The sequence below is a fragment of the Panthera onca genome, chromosome A2, assembly GCF_046562875.1.
Source record: "Panthera onca isolate mPanOnc1 chromosome A2, mPanOnc1 haplotype 2, whole genome shotgun sequence".
Taxonomy (NCBI): Eukaryota; Metazoa; Chordata; class Mammalia; order Carnivora; family Felidae; genus Panthera; species Panthera onca.
Window position 1 is genome coordinate 109470780 of NC_138340.1, and position 16048 is coordinate 109486827.

Sequence of the window (16048 nt, forward strand, 5' to 3'; positions counted from 1 at the left end):
CTATACATTCTTGTATTTCTGGTTTCTTTTAACCCAGTGTCTGTAAGACACATCCATATTATGGAGGTAGCTGTATTTTGTTCAGTTTCAGTTTGGGATACGTTTCCACTATGTGAGTTTACCATGATTTCATTATCTATTTCCAGTACTGATGGATATCTGAGTTGTTTCCAGCTTGAATGATTTCCAGTGTGCCAGGACCTGCATTATACTATATCAATCTTATTTTAGAACTCATAAACTGTTTATAGGTAAGAGTCAGAAAGATACTTTAAAAAAAAATTAAGTACATTTGGTCACCCTTATAAATGTCAGATTTCCTTTCATTTTCTCAAACATAATGACAGCTTATTTTAATAAATTCAGTTGACCCCTATAATTGTACCTTTTCCTATTCATTTTTTACCTATTTTTTCTCTGATATATGTGTCTTAACGAAGGCAGTATTATTATTAGCTTTCAGATATAAAAATTATGTATTTACTGAAGTAGCCACTGGACTAAATAAATGCAATACACAGTGATCTACAGTACTCAAAATGGAAAGCCTTAGATTTCCAGAAATTTCTTTCATGTGATGGAACCTTAAAAATATCATCAATTTACTTCCAATTGTACTCTCATTGGTACATCATTAATATAGCACATGAAAAAAAAAAAATGGAAGGGAAGATGTGGAGAAAACAGAGGCAAAGGGTAAGCAGATTATCTCATGCTTAAAGCTGATTGTCCCCCCTCATTACAGGCAGCTGATCAGTGGTCTGGTTGGTTTGTCTGGCCGTCAAGCTGGATTTGCCTATTAGGCCCTGGAATTCTCTGCAATGCTGTAAAAGCTGAATTTGCTACTACAAATGGTCACAGAAATTTAGAATTGAGATTTTAGTGCCATACCATATGACAAGATAGTCACATATATGCATATAGTTTAGTCCCATTGACATTACATAGAAGGAAATAAGAAGTTGGTAAAAGCAAGAAAAACTTCAAGTTTAATTTGTGGTTGGAAGAAAAACTTTCTCTGAAAATGAATTATCATTTGAAGTCCTTTGGCATTAATGTTGAAACATTCTGCATAGCAAAAGGGAGACAATATTATTGTAGGATGGAGGAATATGTCACATACAATTGCTAAAACCTGGCAAAACATCAAAAAGGATAACAGGGAAAATAGCAGAAGAGAGAGATTTGGAAGGAGAGAAGTAACAATTGATCAGCTGCTTTGTCTTATTCTTGGCCAAGAAATTCCCTTCTTATGCTTCACTGGATCCAAAAGATTACAAATCATCTCAAATGGAAGATTCTACAGTCCTTTCTTTTATTTGTCCAGGAGACAGAAGAATATCAGAGAATAATGGACCAAAAAAAATGTGGAATAAAAAATGTATTTGTCATTAGAAATCATTTAGCTGGATCAATTTTAGTTAAAACCATTGACAGACATTTTAGGAATTGGAATTTAATTTATTTAATAGTATTTTATTGGTTAAAGCAATATACTGGGGTTTAGCTATAGCAAGGTGTACTGTAGTTGAAGTGTTTTAAAATTGCTATATTATTTATGTGGCCATAAAATGTGCATGAACAATTTCATATTCATATTTCTGAGAAGTCTAAAAAGTTTTTTGGTAGAGTAGTTAACAATGTTGTACAAAAGCTTAGGAGTCGTTTTGTTTAAGATTTATTGAAAACAGTGAAATCCTTGTATTGAATTATTAAGAGGAAAATGTGGAGGTGTGCTTGGGTGGCTCAGTCTGTTGGGTGTATGGCTTCAGCTCAGGTCATGATCTCACAGTTTGTGAGTTCAAGCCCCACGTCAGGCTCTTGTGCTGACAGCTCAGAGCCTGAAGCCTGCTTTCAATTCTGTGTCTACCTCTCTCTCTGCCCCTTCCCTGCTCACACTCTCTCTCTCTGTCTCAAAAATAAATAAATACTAAAAAAAAAAAAAAATTAAAGAAAAATTAAAATATATATATACATTGACCTTAAACTTGAATGGCAAAAAATAATAAAAAATTAAGGGGCACCTGGGTGGCTCAGTCAATTGAGTGGCTGACTTGATTTCGGCTCAGGTCATGATTTTGGAATCATGGGATGGAGCCCCATGTCAGCCTCTGTGCTGAGCATGGAACTTGCTTAAGATTCTCTGTTGATCTCTTCCTCTGCCCCTCTGCCCTGCTTATGTGCACACACTCTCTCTCTTTCTCTCTTAAAAAAAAAAAAAAAAGATTAAAATAAAAAAGTTAAGATAATATCAAGCTAAATCTAAACCATGAAGAATTTAAATTTATTTTTTAATATTAAAAAAATTTTTTTAAAACAAATTATTCTCGTTAATTTTTTTTTAATCTGTCTTTTAAATGTTTCTTTTTTTGAGAGAGAGAGAGACAGAGCATGAGCAGGTAAGGGGCAGAGAGAGAGGGAGACACACGATCAGAAGCAGGCTCCGGGCTCCAAGCTATCAGCACAGAGCCTAATGTGCCGCTCGAACTCATGAACCATGAGATCGTGATCTGAGCCAAAGTCTGACACTGAATCGACTGAGCCACCCAGGCACGCCCCTGTTTAAAATTTTTTAAACAGACTCTTTTTTATTTTTAAGTGAACTCTACACTCAACATGGGGCTCAAATTCACAACCCCAAGATCAAGAGTCACATGCTTTCCCAACTGAGCCAGCCAGGCACCCCCATGAAGAGTTTTTAAATGTTCGTTAAAGCCTGAAGTGGATTACCCAGATGAAGTTAGAGAATTTCCTTCCCTGATAAAATGATGAGGACTGAAAAATTCAAAGATGGTTTGAAATGTGAGTAGGGAAATATTTTTAGGGGAAAATATAGTTAGACTTATTTTTCAAGAAAATGGACCTCTCAGATCTATTGTGGAGAGCATAATTGAAGCCAGTCCCAATGTCCATCACTGCATTTGTGCTGATGTTTCTAGCCAGTGACTGAGTGTGGCAGGGATACTGAGGCAGCTGCATTGCAGGAGAGTGTGCTAGATTCTTTGCACATCTGACTCAAAGACTCTTTGCTGGCCTTGCCAAATCTTCTTAAAACCGCCCTGAAGTCTAACACCTTCCTCTCTCCCTCCTTCTCTCCCTTCTTTCCTTCCCTCTTTACTTTCACGGAAGTCAGACCTCTGTTGCATTCTTTTAGTGCTCACAGCCTTCTGTAGCACCTGGGAAACCTCACAGATGTGTCTTCCAATAAATCTCTTGCATATCTAGTACAGTCTTGGTGTCTGCTTCTCAGAGGATCCGGACTAACGCACAAGAATGCTGTTTCCCTGGCTAAAAAAAAAAAAAAAAAAAAAAAGAGGAAGAAAGCAAGCAAGCAAGCAAGGAAAAAAAATTAAAACAAAGGAGAGAGGAGTATAGCAATCTCCTAAATTGTTAAAAATTCATTTCACATTCAAGGACCAAGAAATTATATGTAAAGCTAATTAATTTAGTTTATCTTTGTTATTTCCATCTAAAACTATTAAAAACAATATGCTTAGGAGACCCAATTTTAATTAATTAACTAATTAATTATTTTAAATATTTATTTTTGAGAGAGAGAGAGAGAGAGAGAGACAGAGTGAAAGTGGAGGAGGGGCAGAGAGAGACGGAGACAATTCAGAGCAGGCTCCAGGCTCTGAGCTGTCAACACAGAGCCTGACATGGGGCTGAAACTCAGACCACGAGATCATGACCTGAACCGAAGTCGGATGTTTAACCAACTGAGCCACCCAGGTGCCCCAGAAGACCCAACTTTTAAAGAAAGTAAGTTTCAATTGTCCATTTTATTGATTTTATGGCCAAAGACAATTTTATTGTACAAATACAAAACTTCCTCTTCCACTTAATAAAATAGTCTCTGAGCTTAGTCTCCATTGAAACTCTCTGAGAACTATAGTCCAATGTTCTATTCTTTTTCTCACATTAAAAAAAAAAAAAACAAAAAACACAGTTTGTTAACAAAGGGGCAATATGGAGGCATTATATGGAAAAAGGACATTACCTATGGCAGATTTTATTTTCCAAAGACACACTGCAGCATTTCCCATATATGTGCTCCTCTGCAATGTGACCTTGCAACCCTCCCATAATAGGTCTGTGTTCCCTCACCTTAATATGGGCAGGCTCATACTGCTGTGGGCATACCAGTAGGTAGAAGTGACCATTCATGGATCTGTGAGTTGATATCTCTTACTAACTTTGGAAAATTCCCGACCGTTATTCTCTTTATATATGTCTTTTGTCCCATTTTTTTTTTTTTTTTTTTGTTTTCTCCTTCTGGAACTGCACACACACTATTTGATTTTTTCCTAAAGGTATCAGAGGCTCTGAACTATTTTTTTCACTTTTTTTTTATCTTTGTGTTTTAGTCTGAGTAATTTCTATTTATCTCTCTTTCAACTGAATTTTTTCTTCTGTTTTGTCCAGTTTTCTTAAATCACATTAAATTTTTTTTCTGATTGTATTTCTCATTTCATTTACATTTTTTCCAATAATCTTGATCTTTCTGCTGAAATTCTCCATATGTTCCTGCATGTTTTCCACTGAATATTTAACACATTTATCATGTTTAGTTTTCAGGACCTGTCTGAAAATTTGAACATCAGGATCATCTCTGGGCCTGATTCTATGGATCATTTTTTTCTTTTGACCATAAGCCAAATTTTTTTGATTATCCACACCTTTCATAATTTTTGATTGTGTGTCACAGAGTGTATATAAAAGAACTGTTGAGAATGTATTAAATGATACAGGCCTTATTCTATCAGGCTGCTATGCTGGGTGCCTACCTCGATAGAAGAAAAAATACAGGTTTAATTAGATTCAGTCAGCATTGGCTTCAAATATTTTGATCAAGACCTTTTTTCTACAGGAAGGAGGTCTGTATGGAGAACGCTTTGTACTTTGTGCTCAGTCACCAGCTTTCTGAACCTTGGAAGTTCTCTGTTTTATAACCTGGCTGCTGCCATTTTGTCTGCTGTGGAGTGGTCTTTGTTCTCCAGTCATGTTCTCTGCTTTCAGTCATGTCTTTGTAAGATCTCTCCTTATCCTGCTGTTCTATTTCAGGCATGGAGGATTCTTACAATATATCATAGGGGGATTTCTCTCTTCTACCTTCTTAGCCTTGAGTAGCCAATGCCTTGGATTAGGTCAAGAAGTCAGATTGCTCCATAGGGGTCTTTCTCGTCTTGCCCATCCTGATCCAGCTGTTAACCACTTTCTTTGTATTTGGGGAAGATCTGTGAACCTTGAGATAGTTGGGGAAGGAGTACTCTTCTCTGAACACAGACTTTGAAACTTGTAACCCCTGTACTAAGTGAAGGTTCATGGGTTAAATCTGGCAAGCAATAATAGACTCACTCTGTAGCTGGAGCCCCCTGGATTATACACTGTCACACCAGTTCACACATGGGCAATAAAACATGGTTAAAAGATCACCTCATTTCTCTTTGTCCCTCTCTATGCAGTCTTCTTTCTACAGCCAACCCACACAGGATAATGGCAACTGTGAACTTTTCTTCCTAAGACTGTCTTATTACTTCCCGGATTTTCGTTCTTTTAGATGTCTTTAGGTCTTCAATTCTCTGACAGTTTTTGTTGTTGTTGTTGTTTTGTTTTGTTTTAAACTGTGAATTTGTAACATATCTGGCTCATTCTTATTGCGATGGAAATAAGTGGTCTTTTATAAATCCTAAGGAGAAATTCATCATGTTCACTACCTCCCACCCTCCTCCCAATTTGCAGTAGTTCCTCGGTTTTCCCTATCAAAGCCCATAAATCCTATGAGGCAATGCTTCTACCACTACAACTCTTGCCCGGCTTCTGTAATTGTTCCCTAAATTCCCCTTTAGACTTCAGGAAAATCATAACTACCCATTCTTGCTAGAGCTGAGCCGCTCCATTATTTTTTCTTAGCTTCCTTCAACTTTGTCCGCGCTTTAAAAAATAGTCTCTTTATTAAACTCTTTTCAATTATGCTATTTGAATGAACTATATCCTTCCTGCTGGACCCCTAACCAATAGGTGGCCTTTCGTTGAGATAAAGAAAGAGATTCAGCCCACAGGGAGATAGTAGAAGATATTATGAAGGAGACAAAAAAAGAGTTGCCATGACTAGGGGGAGCAATGAAGTGGTACAATATTGGTGGCCTCCAGGAATGAGAAGTGGATGAACCGATCTCCTCGCTCGGACTTCTTTAGTAAGTTTTTGGCTTTTACAGTGGAAGGCTGAGCAGCATTGTATTGTTTGGGTTGGATGGTCATTTTCTAGAGTGATTTTTGGAATACTTCCAAAATCGGGGTGTACAGAAAAGATTAATGTGGAATACAAAAGCAAAAGAATCAATGGAGCCTTCTTGGTGTGGTGGGATTTGGGGAAGTAAGGAGAGCTTAGAAGACAGAGCAGGAAATTCCAAGAACACTAACTATTTCAACCAATTGCAGTGTTCTACTTAACATATGTTTTAGGGCCACCTGGGTGGTTCAGTGGGTTAAGCGTGGGACTCTTGATTTTGGCTCAGATCATGATCCCAGCATTCCATTTGTGAGTGCTGACAGCATGGGGCATGCTTTGGATCCTCTCCCTCTCCCTCTGCTCCCCTCTAATAAATAAATAAACTTAAAAAAAATCCATATATTTAGCATTTGCTATCACATAATTTACTCAGTATGAACCTTTAGGTTCCATATAAATATCTGAACATTTCTTTATAAGAACCTGTTTTGGTAGATGGTACTATGAAACAACCAAGCCTTTACTGGCTTAGCTTAGGTGCCTGGAACACAGCAGGTATTAGAAAACTATTAGTCTTGGGGTGGCTGGGTGGCTCAGTCAGTTAAGTATCTGACTTCAGATCAGGTCGTCTGTGGCTTCCAGCCCTGCCTCAGGCTCTGTGCTGACAGCTCAGAGCCTGGAGCCTGTTTCAGATTCTGTGTCTCCTTCTCTCTGCACCTCCCCTGCTTGTGCTCTCTCTCTTTCAAAAATAAATAAACATTAAAAGAAAAAAGCCTATTAGATCTACTAATACTGGCCTACACTTATTGAGCACTTAGTTTGTGCCAGGCACTGTGCAAAAAAGTGCTTAACATAATATCTCAATTTATAGGTGAGAAATCTGAGGATACAAGATGCATTTCCGCAGTAGACAGTCAATAAAGTGATAATGGACTGACTTGAGGTAAAGACTGTATCATTTAAATATTTTTCACAATTCTTATTTGGGAAAAAAAGAAAAATTTATTGATATTTAGTATTGAAAGACAAAAATAATCTCTCCTGATTTTCTCTGGCATGCACGTATTCATAGTTTATCGGTATTTGCAAATTCCTGTAGGATAAATTTGACGTGACAGGAGTCACATTTATGGGCCATGTACTGTACCTATTTTCCTAGAGAGGCCGAGAATTCGCTCTCTCCTTTTATTCCTTCCCTTATTTCCTTCCTTTTATTTCCCCCCACTTCATTCTCTCTTTTAAATCATTCACATTCGTTTATTTATTTCTCCATTTATTCCTGCCTTCCTTCAAACAAGGCCAGGTGCTTAATTTTAAAATCTCATTCAAAATGGTGCCACGTCATCCACCAGGGCCAAGAACCGAGAGGTGCTGTCATATTTCTCCCTGCCAGCGTGGATCTCCGTCGAGCCCCGCCCTCTTCTCCTCACCTGCTCCCCAGGAAACGACAGGGAGGCCGCTGTCACACGGTCTGGCCTCGAGCTAGGTCCCCTACGGCCTCCACCCCCTCCCCCTCGGCCCCGGGCCGTCTAGCCTCTCCCGGCTGCCGGCAGGCGGAGCGCATTTATTTGCATATTTCTACCTTTGTTCCCTGCCGGCGGCCAATCAGCGCGCGGGGCGAGGCGGGGGTGCTGGGCGGGGCTCGGGCTCAGGCTCCAGCTGCTGCGGCCGCAGGTTCCAGAGCGGGTTCGAGCCGCGGCGGGCGCGCAGCGCACTGCAGCCGCAGCCCAGGCCTCCCACCCCGGCCTCGGCCAGGCCTCAAAGGCAAGGACAAAGAGGCTGTTCCGGAGGCTCCGCCCGAGCCTCGTTTACCTGCGGTTTCGGCAACCACAGGCTCCAAGATGGTTTGCGGGGGCTTCGCGTGTTCCAAGAACTGCCTGTGCGCTCTCAACCTGCTGTACACAGTGAGTACCCTGAACCGGTTCCTCCCCGCCTGCGGGCTTTGCACCTGCTCGGTTGCTCCTTGGTTCCCCTGCCTGACCAGCGACTCTGACTTCATTCCGCACCCCTTCCCGTCTTCCCACGCTCTGCGCGCCCCTGACCTCACCATCACTCCCTGCCGGAGACCAGGAGCCGGCTCTTGTCGCAGTCTCTTCCTTTCCCTCATTGTGAAGCCGCCGTCCTTCTGGCTCACTGGCCGCGTCTCTGCCACATTGCTCTACCCCGCCCCCTCACCCACCGCCTTGTTTTTCTGTCTTTTGACCAGACCTTTCCACTTTCCCATCCCTATCCCTTCTGATACTCGCTCCTGGCTTCCAACCCCGCCTGGGGCGGGTTTGGAGGCGGGAGAGCAGCCTCAGGTTTGAGGACAGTTTTGCAAAAATAGCGTGATCTGAAACTGACAAGGCGGCATATGGATGGTGTGCATCTTGGTTAGCTCTCCGTGCTCTTGTGATTTAAATTGAGGTCACCGAGTAGGTTCACAGGATATCCGCAGCTTCCGAAGTTTGTTTCGTGCTTACATAAAGGGATGCCTTTTTTTTTTTTTTTTTGTCAGTTTGTTCATACTGGATGCTTTTTCCATGTGGTCTCCCGATTTATTAATATCCTAACTCCATTTTAAGCAAAATCCTCCAGTAAATAAGCAAGCCTCCACCCAAGTCATTCCTTTCTCTGCTAATAAGCTTGGGCCTTTTAGTTTTAATGGTGCAGTCTACCTCTGTGATTTTTGAGGTGCAATTCTGGACGAATGGAGAATGGGAGAGCAGTTGCCGTTTATTGATTGCCTATCACAGCCCAGGTCTTCATTCATGATTTCATTCCTCATTCTGACAGCCATCTGAGGCAAGGGACATTGTGTAAATCTTAAACATAAGATAACAGACCAAAAAGGGTTTTAATAAGTTGGCAAGTCAGGAATAGAACCTAGGCTGTGAGATCCAGATCTTTCCAAAGGCTTCTCTCCCAGGTGGAAGAAACTTCCTCTTCTGTCATCATCCCTCCATCATAGTCTATCTCCCTTCTATAAATACACCTGCTGGTTTGCAGCACCCACCCTGAAAACAAATCCAGTTCTCCTGTATTAGCAGCGAGCTAGGCCATCTGTGCAAGCTTAGGTTACATCCTAGGAATGGAGAGGCTGCCTTGTGGTCACCAACAGGAGAGAGAGGCTGGATTGGTTTACCATTAATGTTCCTTTGTACATGAACATGCTTGCAAAGCTTTGAAGGCAAGACAGTGGAATCAAGTATGCTTTTCTGGTTAGTTAGTAGGAATCTAATCAACATGGTCACAGATAGTAGACTTGGGAGAAAAATTGTAAAACACCTGGTGATTCAGCTCCTTGTAATTGGAGAACCATGTCAAGTTTCAGACCAAAATTCACCTTTGTCTTGCTTGAAGCATGCTTATCTTATTGACTGTATATTAAGTAAGTGCTGACCAATTCTCCAGGTATTTTCTTTTCTTGGCATGAATGGCCTGCTATTCAAATTCATCATTTTGTGCCCTGACTTTCGCCCTCTCCCCATGATTTGGTCACCTGTTCCCCAGACACTTAGTCTTATAATGTCTGCTTACACACAGTAGAAAGTCTACTTTGCATGCTTACTTGGCTGTGGGGCCTATATAAATTAATGTGCAATCTATGTATGTATATCTATATCTATATACACATATATATGTATAATATATATTATATATACATGTTAAAAGACAAGTTATTTTTAAGTCTAGTTGTTTTCAAGATATGTCATTTTTGGTTGTATTTAGTGTGTATCAGGAAAGCAAGGAGAAAGGTGATCTAAAGGAACATTTTAAGATTTTTATATCTATTCCAACTTATTGGCCTTCAGAATGTATTCTATTGATTTTTAATAGTTATGTAGTAAACCTTAATTAGAAGTCACAAGGCTATATAATAGTTAGCACCCTATTAAATCCTAGACTTTTTAGATAAAACGGGCATTTCTTAAGATGAATTAGTGTCTACTCTTTATGCATTGTGAACAAGCTTAAGTAAGTTCAGCAGTTTAAATTGGAGGTGAATGAGACTTACAAGTTGGACCAGGTCTTAAATAGATGCTGACAATAGCCACTACTATTATTTAGATTCCATATCTTCCTTGGAACATTTTAAGATGAGAAATGTGAAGTAGTTAGGATTGAGGATTGAGGTTGAGGGTGGATTGAGGGTGAAGGATTGAGGGTGAAGACTGAGGAGACATTTCCTTCTAAGGTGGAACTAGGTGGACCTTTCATAGGTTCCAATCCCACCAGGGTAACTACCTCTAAAATAGGCGCAAAGTTGCAGGATGAGTCTGAGATCATTCCTGAAAGTGTTAGTAAGATCAGGATTGCATACGGGAGTGGCAGGTGTAAAGGCCATGGCCTGCTTTTGTGTTGAAGCATTTTCTTGAGGAACTTAAGACTCTACAAGCCCAACTGTCCACATGCTCAAGTGGCCTGCTGGTGAGCCTAAATTGAGAGCAGAATTCATGATCAGACCAGAATGCATGTCACTGAAATAGCTTGGAAGGAACTTCCCCTGAACCTGTCTTGGACTTCTGATCACTAGCCAACGGAACAACAGTTGATTTTTGTTGTTATTTATGGTTGGGTCATTTTAAATCAATAGGATCCTTAGCTTTGAATAAGTTTAAGTTAGTGTAGTGAATATAAACTGTTTATAGATATGGTAGGAAGAGGAGAAGCCGAGTTCTCTTCCCTGCATTTTCATGGTGTTATGAGAAAACGAAAGGCTTGCTTCAGAACTTCGTATTAAAGTAACTGAACATTTCTTCATTCAGTAAATATTTATTTATTTATAACAGGCACTGTTCTCAGCCTGGGAAGACAGCAGTGAACCAGACTGGGCTTTAAAATTAATGTGCTTTGTGAAGCCTCGTTTTTTAAAATGTACTTTTTTTCTGTATGACCTCAGGAGCTTTGTTCAGTGAATAAATTTGCCTCGTGTATATCCCGCTGAGAACATTGAGAGGTAATAAACACATACAAAGGCAAATACCAATTCTGTGAAAACAGGATCTAATTGGGATTCGTGAAGTGGGAAAACTAAATGTGATGTAAGGGAGGGACTGACGTTAGCTGACGTAAAATTTAGGACTAGGAGACATCTTTGTGGATTAGAGAAGTGGGAAGGGAAGAAGCTGTAATAGAGTCAGGGAAACATAGAAAGAGTGTGAAACTTTTTCATAGTGCTTAGGATATAAATGCAAATGAGAGCTACTTTGGGAAAATGGTCTATTTTATTTTTCATGGTTTATTAGAAAATAATTTTGGTTGGAAATGTTCTGACAAATCATGAAAAACAACTTTTTTAAATTATAAGTGGCGCCTGGGTGGCTTGGTCAGTTGAGCATCCAACTCGGCTCAAGTCATGATCTCGGGGTTCTTGAGTTTGAGGCCCACATCCGGCTGGGCTTGCTGCTGACAGTGCAGATCTCGCTTCTGTTCCTCTTTCCCCCTGTCTCTACCCCTCCCCGGCTTGTGCACTCAAAAATAAATTAAAAAAATATATAAAATTATACTTCTGATTTATGGGGAATTTTCAGAATATGAAATAAATGTTATACTAGAATATGTTAACATTTAGAAGATTTATAATTTATCTCCTTGTGCTTCCTAAACAGGGAAGAAGAGGCTTGAAGGAGTTGTGCTAATTTTCAATATATATATAATATATTATATATAAAATACACATGCACATGTATGAATAGTTTTAATTGAGAATGTAAAGAACATAAATAACTAATCTTAAAATGAGAAATGTCATTTCAGGAGTTTGTTTCTTTTTCCATATTCATTCTTTAAATTCTTTCCAAGTTTGTTTTATTGATTTATTTTTTGCAATTTTTTTTCCCTATACCTTTGGTTGCTTTGGGAAAAATCTCCATACAGCATCAAAAATTATACTGATTTACATCCATTCTAAGACCCTGAATTACAATGATTTACCTCTTTCTCTCTCGGAAATTGTATTGTCTTAAAATAGATAAAACATACCATATTTATAGATAAAAAATATATCTATACAGTCTATAGGGAGAAAAAGGGATTCAGGAAGAAAACGTAAGTCTAAATACCAACTCTACAACTTGCTTGGAATTTATCGTTGGGCAAACAGCTCACTTTATTTGAGCTTCAGTGTTTCCATTTATAAACTGGTGATGATATTTTTCACTCTTCCCAATGAGTTTTTAGGATAAAATGGAAAAATGTGGGCAAACGCTTTGGATGTACTACAGAAAGCCAAAAAAACAACAACAACAAAAAAAAGTTGTTCCAGCCTCAAGTGGAAAAAGTTTATTTTAAATTTCTGAATTACAAACCTGCGTGTGATGATGAAAATATTTTTAGGCTATTGGGGTTTCTAACACTTAAGGGTAGTTAGTGTTGACTCAAGCAGACTCTATGGAGGCATGAGTTCATGGCCTGAAAATAGTAATGTTAATCTTTCAGTTGTAAGGAAAAAATGATGGAAGCACAGTAGGTGTAAATATGGAATGATTAACCTGTGTATGTTTTTTTTTTTTTTTTTTAGTCACTCTGGTCATCAGGGTGCTGGAAAACTATAATTTTGTTCAGTCGTAACTCTAAAATAAATGCCACCAGCACTGCAGCCAAAGAAAAACCTATGTATTGCTGTTACTTTCAAATGATGACACTTGTCATTTTTCAAAATTCGGAGCGTCAGTTTTCAAATTATTCCTGTTTCATATTTTAATGTGTGGTTAGGTGTATGTGATTTCTCCCTGTGTTCCTGTTCACACTGCTGAATGAATTTAAAATGGTTACATGGTTGCTGAATATCTTCTTGCATTTTGAATTTAAAAATGATTCACTGTTGACAAAACCTGAGATTTTTCACATGATGCTGTTGTGCTGATATTTATAGTCTGCCTTTGTGCCAAATGCGTTTGTAAAATTTCCCAACTTTCGATTTAAAAATGGTAACCCAAATGTGCTATTTATGCCATTTCTCACTTGAAGTGAGGTTATTGACTTTCGTAAAGTTTAACAACATGAGTCAAGAGGCATTGCAAAAAAAGAAACAATTCATTTTGGGAAAAATTGCATTTCAGCCCAAATCCGAAAAGTGAGATTTGAGTATGTCAGTGGCTTGATTTACACACAGTTTTAAGTGGTTTAAAAATGGGCTATTATCACTTCGAACACATTTGGATTACTGGTGAAGGCAGGTTAGGTTTAGATACTCTTCCTTCACCTGAATTTATCCTCCCAATTATTTTATGGCTGTGAAATGAATGACCCAAACCCATTTGTGATAATAGAGGAAAACTCTTAGTGAAATCAACCCAAATTCTTTAACACGCCATTCAAGATCTTTCCCCACCCACCCCTCCTGTCTGCATCCCTTTACATATTTCAGCCACACAGAATTCCCCACACAAAATGCCCTTTGTTGCCTTTCCATCTTTGCTGATCCCCTGCCCTCAACCTATAGTACCTTGTCCTGTCTTTGTAAAGTTACTCGAATAAAGCCTCATTTCTTTTCAAAGGCGTTGTTTCCTTAAATTTTTCCTTGGGTATCTTAATACTCAAGTGCCACTCCAGACTAATTCAGTCAGATCCAGGAGAGAGGGAAGGCATGTGATTATTTTTTTAAACCTTTTTAAAACTTCCTACCTAATTCTAAATTACACTGAAGGCTGAGAGTCAGTAATGTAAGATTTTGTTTTACTCTGTCTTTGCCCTTGACCATACCTACTCTCCATATTGTAGATTGCTTTGTGTTTGCTATTTACCCCAGCTAACCATTAACCGTTTGTTGTTGTTGTTGTTGTTGTTGTTGTTGTTGTTGGCAGAGATCATCGCTTTCCCTTTGTTGGATCCTTCAGTGTGTAGCATTTTCTTTTTTTTTAAACACAGAGACTATACTCTTCAAATACTTCTTGAATCGAATTGAGAGAATTGGCTGCCCCCTTTTCACCAGGAGTAAGACATACCTAATGAAAACTTCATAAAAATGATAATTTGGTCAAAATTAAATCTAGAAGACAGCCAAATATTTTAAAACGTGGAAGTTAGCATTGGGTTACAAAATAATATTAAGTAGGCATTACATTTATATATCCAACGTAGAATCTAATGTGTTTCTTGAAATACTCTTTTTTCCTCTACTGTTGGCCAACCTTTCATATACTACTACTCAGGTTTTCCTGTAACGTTTCCCATGAACAAATACACTTCCTCTAAAATTGGACTGTAAATCATAGTTGGCTAGGGATTTCACATTACTAGTCTAATATACTGTTAGTCTAATATAAATACAAGATGAAACCAAATAATTTTCTTTCCTTTATTCATTCCAATAATAAATACCGACTGAGCATCAAGAGCAGTGAACAAAACAAACCGAAATGTGCTGCCTTTATTGGTCTTTTATTTATGGGACAAAGTTAGATGATAAATAAGTAAATACATTATATATCTTATGAGAAGGTAGGCAAGTGCTGTGGAGAAAAATGGAGTAAGAGGAATGAAGAGTGGTGAGGCAGTGGATAGGTAGGGGGGGATAAGTACATATTTAATATATGGCCAGGATTAGTCTGCTTGGGAAGACAGCACTGGAGTAAAGATTTGAAAGTGATGAAACACAAATAGGAAATAGGAAGTGATGAAAGTGATGAAAGACAAAGAGGAAAAGTGTTTCAGATGGATGGAACTTTGAAAAAGATCCACTAAGAGGAGCATTCCTGGTTTATGTAAGGGACAGAGACGAGTCCATTGTGACTGGGACAGAATGAGCCAGGTGTGGAGTGGTACAGGATGTGAGTCAGAGAAGGTCTGAGGTGAAGATTGTGAAGGGCCTTGAGAACCCTGGAAAGATGAGAGCTTTTATGCAGAATGAAATGGGCAGCCATTGGTAGCTTTGGGCCTGATTTTCATTTAAAAGATTGTCTGGCTACTGAATTGGGAATAGATGATAGAGGGCAACAATGGAAGCAGTGAGATCATATGTAAGGTTACTGCAGTAATTCAGGCGAGAGGTGTACCAGTATAATATCAATGGAACAACATTATTTTCTGATGGTTTGGAATGAGGTGTGAGAGAAAGAGAGGAGTCATGGATTACTCATGATTTATGGCTTAAGCCACTGTCAAGATGGATCTTCTATTAATAGGAATGGAAAGACTGTGGGTGGAGAAAGCTTTGGGAGGAAAATAAGGGGTTCAGTATTAGATATGATTGGCCAATCAGATACCCAAATGGAGATGTCAGGTAGCAGTTAGACTACCAACAGTGCAGTTCAGGGGAGAAAAGTAGCTGGAAGTTTAAATCCTGGGAGCCATCAACATAGAGAATGGTAGTTAGAGATTATATTGGATGACATCCACAAGTTAGTGAGGTTAGAGGGAGAATAGCACTTATCTGTGGATTGATCCAGGGGCACTCCTAGTAAGAGTTTCAGGAGCCAGGAAAGAAGCCAGAAAAGGTAAGAGGAAAACCTGGTAGAGGTTGGTGTCCTAGAAACCAAGTGCAAATCTTTTTTTTTTTTTTTTTTTTTAAAGTGATTTTTTTTTTCCAACGTTTTTTATTTATTTTTGGGACAGAGAGAGACAGAGCATGAACGGGGGAGGGGCAGAGAGAGAAGGAGACACAGAATCGGAAACAGGCTCCAGGCTCCGAGCCATCAGCCCAGAGCCTGACACGGGGCTCGAACTCACAGACCGCGAGATCGTGACCTGGCTGAAGTCGGATGCTTAACCGACTGCGCCACCCAGGCGCCCCAGTGCAAATCTTTTTAAGGAGATAGAATTGAACATCTGTGTCAAATGCTGTTAAGTAAGATGAGGACTAAGACTTGATTCTAGAATTGATCAGTGGAATCA

General features: G+C 39.1%; 1 protein-coding gene across 1 annotated transcript in view; it reads left to right on the top strand.

The window, feature by feature from the left end:
- The first annotated feature begins 7870 nt into the window (after positions 1–7870).
- The window catches only part of TSPAN13 (tetraspanin 13), a 38351-nt gene continuing 30173 nt past the window's right edge, over positions 7871–16048 (top strand). Inside the window, exon 1 of the mRNA XM_060632616.3 lies at positions 7871–8136. Coding sequence (XP_060488599.1) covers positions 8074–8136 — 63 coding nt within the window. The 5' untranslated portion in view covers positions 7871–8073. The remainder of the gene's footprint in view (positions 8137–16048) is intronic.